At 28.8% G+C, this 11135-nt stretch overlaps 1 protein-coding gene across 3 annotated transcripts in view; it reads left to right on the top strand.

The window, feature by feature from the left end:
* Positions 1-8488, top strand: part of LOC141527703 (acyl-CoA synthetase short-chain family member 3, mitochondrial) — a 29575-nt gene extending 21087 nt beyond the window's left edge. The window contains exons 1-13 of one of the 3 annotated variants that reach the window (XM_074243312.1): positions 3042-3234; positions 3550-3718; positions 4577-4742; positions 4969-5258; positions 5895-5991; positions 6088-6296; positions 6358-6586; positions 6647-6757; positions 6992-7191; positions 7268-7413; positions 7593-7815; positions 7892-8067; positions 8145-8488. In XM_074243312.1, the coding sequence (XP_074099413.1) occupies positions 3613-3718; positions 4577-4742; positions 4969-5258; positions 5895-5991; positions 6088-6296; positions 6358-6586; positions 6647-6757; positions 6992-7191; positions 7268-7413; positions 7593-7815; positions 7892-8067; positions 8145-8240 (2049 nt within the window). In that variant the 5' untranslated portion in view covers positions 3042-3234; positions 3550-3612 and the 3' untranslated portion in view covers positions 8241-8488. Of the gene's footprint in view, positions 1-3041; positions 3235-3313; positions 3461-3549; positions 3719-4576; positions 4743-4968; positions 5259-5894; positions 5992-6087; positions 6297-6357; positions 6587-6646; positions 6758-6991; positions 7192-7267; positions 7414-7592; positions 7816-7891; positions 8068-8144 lie in introns of those variants that run through there. The other 2 variants (XM_074243314.1, XM_074243313.1) reach the window with 2 other exon arrangements.
* Positions 8489-11135: the final 2647 nt, after the last annotated feature.

Below are 11135 nucleotides of genomic sequence, written 5' to 3'. Positions count from 1 at the left end.
TTCTATTATTTATCCAGTAAATAACCAGAATTCCTTGAATCATGACCATACGAAATTTTATTAAACCTTATTTGAAAGAAATACATTTTTTTATGACCTCGAATTATTCGAAATAAATAGAGCGAATATTTTATGTCTATAATTCACCCAGTTCGCAGATAAAAAACAAGCGTCATACAAAAAATTAACAAAAATTACTCACCTGTATCACCTTAAAATTCCAACGTGACTTACGACCTGTTAAATTTCAATAAATTTACTTTTTTTTTCAACAAAAACAACTTTATTCATCACTGCATAAAATAAATTTTATATTAAACTTTTGACATTAGAGCTTCAATAATTTACACTTAAAATTACACATCGGATAAAAAATAAATAAGCCCAGAGACTTTCAGTAATATCCCGTCCGTTTGAAAACTAATCGAGTAAATTAGAGGAAGACAGTTGATACAAAAGCGCGTCGGCGTCAGTTTATTTTAAATGCAAAACACGTGAATTGTTTGTTCTCCATGATGTTATTTGATTGGTCTTCTTTCAACTTGTTACTTTTACTTCTTTACACTTTTCATTTCATTACGGTTAACTTAACTTCTTAACTGGTGTTTCACTTCTTGCAAACACATCAATAGAAGAGAAGGAAAACAACCAAAGAGTTGTTTAAGTAAAAGTTAAAAATAAAAATTAACATTTTTAAAGTTGGGTAAAATTGTCAATATTTCAATTTTTTTATTTTCATAATTTTTTTAATTGATAATCGAACTCAGTCTCACTCTAAAATTATGAAAATTAAAGAAATTTGGAAAATCCAAAAAATTTTTACCTTTAAATTTTTTTTTAAACGTTAAAATTTACAAATTTTCCAAAAAATTTTAAAAAATGTTTAGTTTTTCATTTTTTCCTGAAAAAAAATCATGTGGCACTGTACAAATTTATTCTTAAACAATTACATCCAAAAACAATAAATTATGCTTTATATTTACTTCAAAATTAATAAATTTTTACTTTAAAAATTTTGATTTTTAGCATTGAATAAAATGTAAAAAAAAATTAAATACATTAATTTTTTGACTTTTTATTAACAATGCAACGACTATTGGTAAAAGTTATTTATAAAATGACAAAAATCGTATTTGTTTTATGATAACATTTCTACTTCTACATATTATTCTATATTTTTATCTTCTGCGTTCCATGAAATCTATTTGTCACAGTTACGACCTAGAGCAATGTGAGTTTTTGTGATCTCTCGAGGCATCAACTAGTCACTGTGAAATAATTAAAATTTTCAATAATAATTTTATTAAATAATTTTTGTAATAGTTATTTATACACAAATAATATAATTTTTATATGCAAAATAAATTTCATATTATTTATTTATGCATTAAAAATTATTTTCCATCACTGCACAAATTTGTTATCATTTTAATAATCAATAAATAATAACAGTAAGCTCATTTTTATTTATCGAAATTAAAAAAAAATTAAGTTTAAAAGTGTGTATTATCTTATAATCGAGCATTGATTTATAAATGTAATAAGATAGTAAAGTATAAAAAATTTCTAATAAGTTGAAAACTCTTGAAATTGTGTTTAGTCTCTTGTGCATCACAAATGAAGACGGGACCCTCATATCCTAAGGAAGAGTAATTCCCATTCCACCTCAAGTTCGCAGTTGATTGAACTTTATTCTCGCTCTCGGATGTTGAAGGGAAATGTCATAAATATCAACGCGTATCACATGAGTTATACTTTTTTAATCAAGACTTTTTAAATTTATTTCAAAACCATAGAAGATACCAAGTACATAATTTACTGTCATTTTCTCTTGAATTATTGTTATCGCTTTAATTTTTTCACTGTATAATGTTTATCTAGCGTGCAACAAAAAATGTCAGTGTAACAGAAGCTGATTGTCTCATTTTTATTGAATATCTTTTACTTTTGTTAGTCTTTTTTCAAAACTTTTATTTCATAACTTCTCATTTTCCGCAATGTTACTGTTTGACGTCGAGAAACGTGAACTACGTGATGACACACTCGAATTATAGTCAGAGTAATGTCGACAAATTCGAATTTAGTTTCACACATAAAATATTTATTAAATTTTATAATTTTACTAATAATTTATTTTAATATATAAGTAATTTTCTTAAATAAATTAATATCCAGCTGAAGATTGATTAAAAATTAGTGACATCAGTGTTGAAATCCTGGATTAATTTATATAACACCAACTCGATCCAATTTTACGATCTTTTCATCAAATATTTCTGAAAAGAAAACGTATAAAATTTTTAATTTACTTTTCTCACGGCCCTGTTACAAATTGAAATCGATATTTCAATAATAAAAATTCGTTTAACTATCATTTTCACTTTTTATCAATCACTGTACTTTGAAAGGTCGTGAAATATAAGCTAAAAAATTATTATTACTATTCGCGTTCTTATTCATGGTTCTTGTTTTAAGGATATTTAATATTTGATGTTTATTTAATTTTTATACAACGTTTAGCCACTTTCGCAGCTTCCTCAGGTACTACAACAGACAGTAATAATAATTACAATTAAATCATATCGCGTTCCAGATGCCATAAAGGCGTATACCGGCAAAAGGTCCCGGTAAAAAGCCAAAAAGGCGTATAAAAAATTTTTTTTCGGGAATTAACGTAGTTTTGTCCGAAATGGTGACAAAAAAATTTAATACGCCCTTATGGCTCCTGGGACACACCTCGGGTGCCATAAGGGCGTATAATAAAAATTCTGTTTTCTTTTTCTAAGCCCAAAAAAATTTTTTAATTTTTAAACTTTTTTTCAGACTGTCTCATAAAAATAATAAATTCTTTTTCAAACAGAAAAAAAAGTAAATAAATAAAAAGACTAGACTTTGTTTATTTATTTGAGCAAAAAACTATTGAATACAATGAACATTGTACTTGACGGGATCTAAGGTCACCAGGAAATTTGTCACGTGATACTCTCTCTTTAAAACAATACCAATTAAAATGTTTATAATTAATTAGCATACGCGCACAAAGCGGCAGACTTTCGATTCAAACTTTCATCAATAGTTGAGTCAGCTAGCCGTTCAGTTGACAAGGGTCTCTTCACTAACTAGATCGATCGTTTTTGAAAAAATAATAAAACAAAATACATCCTCGTATTTTCACATAAAAAATAAATAGTTGCACTTGCAGAACTTGAACACAACTTTTCTCGTGACTTAAAGGTAACATCAATATAGTTTTATTCCTTGGCCATCCGAGGGTTCGTTGAACCAGTCTAGAAAAGACGAGTGTACTTGCTCAGATTAAATTGAGTTAGAATGTGTCAATAGAGCGCTAAAGTTTAAAACTACCTCATCCTTTTTTATCATATCATATTCTATGTTAGAATAAAAAGTAAAAAAAAAAAAAAAGTAAATTTGTAAGAAAGTGGATTCAAGATACACAGTGGTCAGTGTCGTAGATTCTGTGTTACATTCATATGAATTTATCTTCTGAATTTTCTACAATTTTTTGTAAATTCAATCTTTTCCCAACAGAAAATCCGCTGAATGGGCTTGTTAATGAAATACAGAGGCAGTATTTAAATAAAAGCAGTAGCTATGCCGGACACTGAGTTTTTGGACACCGATGATTTTGATGAATTTGACAAAGCTTTTGATTCACAAGTCGTTAAATTTAAATATGCTAGAAAAGAAAACGACAGTGGTAAGTCATTTTTAGTTTTGGTAGTAAAATAATTCATTATTATTTTTAAATTGCTGTTTAGTTTTTTAAAGTGGGCAAAAAATGAATTTTTTTACAGTGAGATTTATTATTTTGTATATTTTTTTGAAGCAATTTCTTTGTACTCAAAAAACCGCGTTAAATTTCAAAAAATGCATTTCAAAATAAAAAAAAAAAAAAAACATTTTTCCAACACTACTAGATTTTCGAGCTCGATCGAATTAACTCGTGAAGTTCTATCAATTCACAAGCTAATACATTTTCGTATTAAATCTATCCTAGAAATAATTGAATTCAATTATCGATTGGTGGATTAATTATAACGAAGTTCTATGATTAAATTTGAACAATAATAATCAAACTAGTATCAGGCAATACTGAAATTTCTCTTTATAAAAAATAATAATTTATTAAGAGTCCAAAAAATACTTTTAAATTCACATTTTCAAATTTTTTAAATATTAAATTAATTAAAAATTAAGTAGAAGTAAATAAATAAAGTGTAATACTCATCAACGTACGTAAAGTATTAAAACTCGATCATTTTAACTCTCTGATGATTTCTGTAAAACTTATAACCCGTATCTACTTGTTGTAAATGTGTATATACGCTCAACCGAGTAAATAGAAGGTAAAAGACAAGTTGAGAGGACGCAGAAGTTGTACTGTTGTACTACTCGAAGTTTAAGTGTAGGTACAAGTCTCGTTAATTAATTATTTAAAACATAAGAAGAATTAATACAAGAATCGAAAGCAAAAGATAACAAATCCAAAACTATTTTTATTTTATTTTGTTACTTAGAAAAAAAAATTAAAAAAAAATTGTAATATTTATTGCAGATTATATATTGAATAAAAATCCATACTACAGCAAAGTATACGATAAAATATTTAGAAAGTCTTTAGAAAATCCAGAAGAGTTTTGGGCCGAAGTCGGCGAAGAAGTTGAATGGAGTAAATATTGGGATAAAGTTCTGGATAATTCCAATGAGCCCTTCACTAAATGGTGAGTTGTTTATTATCTAAGAGGCCTATTATCTTTGCCTTCTCTCAATAAACAAAATTTCGGGCAGTGGTAAAATTCCTTTAATTGTACATTATTGCCTGACCTTTGGGCAAATGAAATAAAAATAATTTTTTAATGTCAATTTATTGCTGGCAGCTCCCATCAAAATATATCAATTCAGTGACATAATTGAATTACTCATTCATTTAGTTGTATTTTATCGTAGGTACGTTGGTGGAGAAATTAACGCTTGTCACAATGCAGTGGATCGTCATGTTAAAGCTGGATACGGTAAAAAGGTCGCTTTGATTCATGACAGTCCACTGACATCAACGATACGCAAAGTAACATACGATGAATTATTAGAAAAAACATCGAGACTTGCCGGTGCACTAGCTAATATGGGAGTTCAAAAAGGCGATCGTGTATTAATTTATATGCCTCTTGTTCCTGAAACAGTCATTGCAATTCTTGCCAGTGCTCGTCTTGGCGCTGTTCATTCTGTTGTTTTTGGAGGTAATTTTTCCTCGATTACAGCCATTAATTAATTAATTAATCGATTAATTAATAGACACCCATAATGTGAAATTTAAAAAAAATCAATTTTAATTTTTTAATAAATTAAAAAATGCATAAATTTTTTTTCAGCAAAATTCAGACTTTTTTTTTTAAAACTCAATTTTTTCAAAATTAAATTTTTTTTTCTAAGTCATTGCATAAAAAATGTTTAAATTTTTATAAAAATAATTTAAGTTTGGATTTAAATGTGACTCAAAAATTTTAAATGTTTAAAAATCACAAAATCAAATCAAAAATAAAAAATTACAATTTCAGACTCGTGCCGTCATTTCGAGCATCTAAATCCCTATTTTTGCATAAGCTTATTGGAAAAAATTACTTTAAATAACTAACCCAAGTTTTTTTTGTTCACTGCATGGATTTCTAGTTCCATTGACTTCCAAATAAAAAATTTTTGAATTGAAAATTTCTAAACAAGAGAAAAAAAAAGTGAAATGAAGTATCACTTACTTTAATCAGTAATTTTTTTGTCAGCGTATTAATTTAACAATGAATGAACAAATGCGAAAAAAAACTTATTCACTTTATCGTGAAATTCCATCCAATAAAATAATATATTTATTTATTTAAAAGGTTTCGCCCCAAATGAGTTAGCAACACGGATCGATCACGCAGAACCAAAAGTTATCATTGCCGCTAGTTGTGGACTGGAACCTACCCGAATTATAAAGTACCTAATCAAGCCATATAATAAAAACTTTATAAAGCAATTTAGCAAAAAAAAAGTACAAACTATAACTCAGGAAGATAAATATTTTGTTTAAAGATATACAACAATGGTAGAAGAAGCGATGGAATTAATATCTGTACGCCGACCGAAGTGTATTATCTTCCAGCGTAGAAATGTGTGGGAAGCGCCTTTACAAAGCTACCAAGAAGACTTTGATGAGTTGATTGAACAATCTTTGCCTCATCCTTGCGTACCGGTTGAAGCTAATGATCCTCTTTATATTTTATACACATCGGGAACAACTGGTAATACTTTTTTATTAATTAATCTATTAACTGGGTAGTTAATTAGTATAACTATCGACAGATAAACCGAAAGGGATACAGAGACCCGTAGGTGGACATATAGCGACTCTTTGCTGGACAATGAAGACAATTTATGGGATGGACAAAAACTCTGTGTGGTGGGCGGCATCTGATCTTGGGTGGGTTGTTGGACTTTCGTACATTTGTTACGCGCCACTTCTTTACGGTATAACCAGTGTTATGTTCGAGGGAAAACCCGATCGTACGCCCAATGCAAGCCAATACTTTAGGTAAGGATTTTGTTTTTTATTTGTTCATGTGTTTGATAGACAATATTCATTTTTTTTTAGAATTATTGAACAGCACCGAGCCAATGCTCTGTTTACGGTACCAACAGTCTTCCGAGTGCTGCGTCGTGCCGATCCAGAGACTGTTTTGGGTCGAAATTACTCCTTAAAATCGTAAATTATTTTTTTATTTATTAATAAACTGACAATTTTACTAATACACAGGTAGAAAAATTTGCTTATCCTTAATAAGCTTTATTAACTGTTAATAAATGATTTTTTAACATCATATGATTTAATAAATATTTATTAACTGTTAATAAATATTTATTAACTATTAATAAATACTTATTAACTATTAATGTAAAAAAAAAAAAAAAAAAAAAATGACGAAATAACGAATTATAGATTGAAAACAATCTTTGTCGCGGGCGAACATTGCGATTACGAGGCCAAGTCTTGGGCTGAAAATACCTTCAAAGTGCCGATTCTGAACCATTGGTGGCAAACCGAAACCGGTCATGCTATAACAGCGACTTGTCTTGGTCTAGGTCACAGTTTAAATCCCCCCAAACACTCTACAGGAATGCCTTTTCCCGGATACAATGGTAATTTATATTAAAAATTTTGCTTTGTTAATTATTCTCCATAAATTGAATGATTAAGTTTAATTCAAAATTTTAGTTGAAATTCTTCGCGAAGACGGAAGTAAAGCGTCGATCCATGAACTGGGAAGGATTGCTGTTAAATTACCTTTACCGCCTGGAACAATGTCGACACTGTACAAAGCACCTGAACGCTTTAAAGACATTTACTTTTCAAAATATCCTGTACGTATCAATTTTATTATTGTGTAGAATTTTCTATCTATAATCTTAAAGATTCAATTCTAAAACCTTTTACGCGTCAGAAAAAACTCAACAACTACCTGAATTACCAACTGCTAATTAAATTTAATCAAATTAATTTAAATTAATTGCTAATGAATATTGATTTTTAAAATTGTTAGGGTTATTACGATACAATGGACGCGGGCTACATCGATGAATATGGATATGTTTACGTTACCGCGCGAGATGATGACATAATAAATGTCGCTGGTCATAGATTATCGACGTCAGCATTGGAAGATGTTGTGTTAAGTCACCCCGACATTGTTGATACTGCCGTTGTCGGTGTACCTGAACCTACTAAGGGAGACATTCCGCTATGTCTTTACGTCATGAGAATAGGTTACATAATCTTACAATTTATCTTTTTTACAGTAATTGCGTCGCCTTCATAATAGCTATACAAATCTATTTATAGATACGACTAAGAACGAAGAACAAATAAATCAAGAGTTAATAAATAAAGTAAGGCAGCTAATTGGACCGATCGCATCCTTCAAAGTTGCTGTTGCAGTTAAAGGATTACCGCGAACTCGCTCAGGAAAAACTATCCGAAAATCAATCGCCGATATGGCGCGTTCAAGAGCAATTAATGTACATTACATTTTTCTTTATTATTTTACTTTCATTCTATTTTACTTTAGTTTTTTTTTTTTTTTTTTTTTTTTTAGATACCGAGTACTATTGAAGATGCAAGCGTTTTTGTCGACATCAAGCGAGCTTTGAACAAACTAGGCTACGCTAAAACAGCGCCAGACCCACAATAATTTTATCCGCTTGAATATATTTAAATATTAAAATTTTAATTGTGTAATTATTATTTATAAACACGTGTATTTAGATGTAGGTGATTTTTCATTGTAAAAGATTAATTTGTTTCTAAAAATTGATATTTATGCTTGTGAATCACACGTTGATGGTTCACATCGTAAATATAGTAATTTATATTAAATTATCTTGATACATTTCTATGTTACTTTATATTTTTTATCAATAAAATATCATCAATTCTTTAGATTTTTGTAGTTCGGTTTTTCAGGGAAATTTTTTTTTATTTTATATGGTTTAAATTCGCAGGCGCTCCGCCCTCTGTTGGTCCACATTCAAGAGCGCAACTTGACTAGTAAGTATAAATTCAACGCAAACGCTTGCAACCTTCTTTACCGTGATGTGGAAAAAAATTATTATTGCTGTCGGCAAAAAATATCCAAAAAATTTTATAAAATGTAAAACATAATTCTCTTGTAATATTTTTTTTTTTTTTTTTTTTTTTTTAATGAGCAACTTATTTAGTGTCGTGAAAAAAGTCAAAAAAATTTTACCATGAGTAGACAAAACATTTTTGGGTAGATCTATTTTGTCTATAGTTGCTTATAGAGGTTTTAAAATTATCTTTTTATGTTCAAGTTAAAATTAAATTATTTTGTCAAATTAAATAATGAACCAAATCAATGAGTTATAGACAGTAATTTTTTTTGTTTTTATTAACGGCGAGTTTTTGTTGAAATTTTGTAATTTTTTTTTTTTTTTCAATTATTACCATTTTATTCTTTTTAAAACATTATTCATTTATTTATTATATTTGTCATGATTTTTATTATTTTTTTTTTTTATTCCGAAAACTGATCAAATATCCTTTAATCTCAGTGATATACAAATATTAGCGTTCTGATGAAAAAAGAAAAAAATTAAATAATTAAATGTAAGTATACTCTCGGGTCTACTGTCACTACATAATAATAATTGCGGCAAAATGAATCTATAAATTTTATATTGCCAATTAGTAATTTAATATTTCATGTAAAATATATGACAACGTCATGCGTCACGGATAAAAACTACCAGCCACATCCTTTGTGACGGGTTCTTTTTCTCGCGGGAGATGTGAAAAAAAGTAAAGAGAAAGGGTTAAAAACCTTTAGGCTTTCATGCCGCTCTAAAAAATTCATCGTCTAGGGGATGAGTCGTTATACACTAACACGTTACCAAGTAGAATGGTTAGCACGAGCGAAGGATAGAAAATAAAAAATAAAAAAATGTTTGGTATCGCGTCGTCATCCCGTCAGGAGAGCAGGAGGAGGTTTTCTATTACATCTCCGAGCACGATTGAAGCCTTTGGGCTTGATATGAATGAAAGCATTCGGAAAACCCTGAAGAAATTCAATATCACCCACTAGTAATATTGCGCCCAGCTACTCAATGATATTTTTATTGAATGTCGTTCAATTTAATTGACAGTTCCTCGGCGCACACTTATCTCATTGATTACAATATTATATTATATTACCTTTAATGAAAATCAGTATTTCCGTATTTATTCCTTTAGAGTCTTGTTATTATTCATTTTATTCATACGCTGTTTGTAAGCTTTTTTCATTATAATTTCATCTTTTATAGTATAAGTATGAAGATACTTTTAAATAAGATATTTTGCCTTTATGTTTCCCGTCAATAGAATTTATATTTATATTTATGAGAAATCAATAAAAGAAAAAGAGTTAAATAGCTGTTTTCTGAATTTTCATTAAATAAAATTTATGAAAGATCAAATGAATATTGTAAGAAAAATTTAACCACAAATTAACTTTATAATTTTATATAAATTTAATGGCCATTAAAAAATTACTGTATGTGTGAAAAAAATTCTACTTGGAGTAAAAAAATTAATGAAGATCTAAAAAGTTGAAAAATCCAAAAGTGCACGCCTCATAATCTCATTTTTTACAATAAAATTGATTAAGATAGTACGAGCGCTATTTTAAAAACGCTTCGCTTATGAGGCGTGCAATAGTGTTGAGTCAAGAAAACATTTTTTTCTCTAAACAATTCATTGTGTACATAATTACAGTGATAAAAAAATTCTTGATTCAAGTAAAATTTATTTTAACCAAGAACATTTTCTTGGTTCAAAAATTTTTCTACTTATTCAACTTGATCAAATTTTTCAAAATTATGTTTTTGCTTAGTAGTTTTTTCTTTTCAATCAAATCAATTTTTTTACTTAGTCTAAATAAGTTGTCATCCCTTTTACTGAAAAAAAAAAAAAAAAAAAAAAAAAAAAAAAATTCCCGTAATAATAACAGTTACGAGTAACTAAAACTTTTTAATCTTTTTAAGTGACAATATATAAGCAATAAATTTACCTAACAACCGCAATACATCAAATTATCCACATCGTCTGCATTAACTCGTAAAAAATAGCACATTAGTGTAAATGTTTTGCACACATACACATACTCGCATTTACATAGAAAAAAAGAATAAAAGTGATATGAGATAAAGAGTAAGTCGAAATATTACGAAAGATTCATCATCAAATGAGAGTAACTTAACAGATATATACCCGAAAACTATATATATATATATATATATATATATATAGTGTATATGAAATACAGAAGAGAAGAGGGGATTGAGTTTTAAAGAAGGCGCTTCAGCCTTTATTCATGCATAAAATCCATATTCTTCGGTGGAAAGTGGAAACAACGTGCTTCATCGCGAGAGAACCGTCGCATCACCGACTACTACGATACTCGGCATTTTCCCTCCTATCCATTCACACTGCACCCACAACTCGGCATCTCCTTGTACCTCCGGCAGTAAAAACTCCACGGTAATGTAGTGTATAGGTGGATGCTCCTATCCGACTTCTCTGCGTCCCT

Source organism: Cotesia typhae, unplaced genomic scaffold (genome assembly GCF_013202065.1).
Source record: "Cotesia typhae breed Kobodo isofemale line unplaced genomic scaffold, CoteBio_Ctyphae contig_4, whole genome shotgun sequence".
NCBI classification, from domain to species: Eukaryota; Metazoa; Arthropoda; class Insecta; order Hymenoptera; family Braconidae; genus Cotesia; species Cotesia typhae.
The sequence above is the reverse complement of the archived record's forward strand: the minus strand, read 5'-3'. Positions and strand labels throughout refer to the sequence as shown.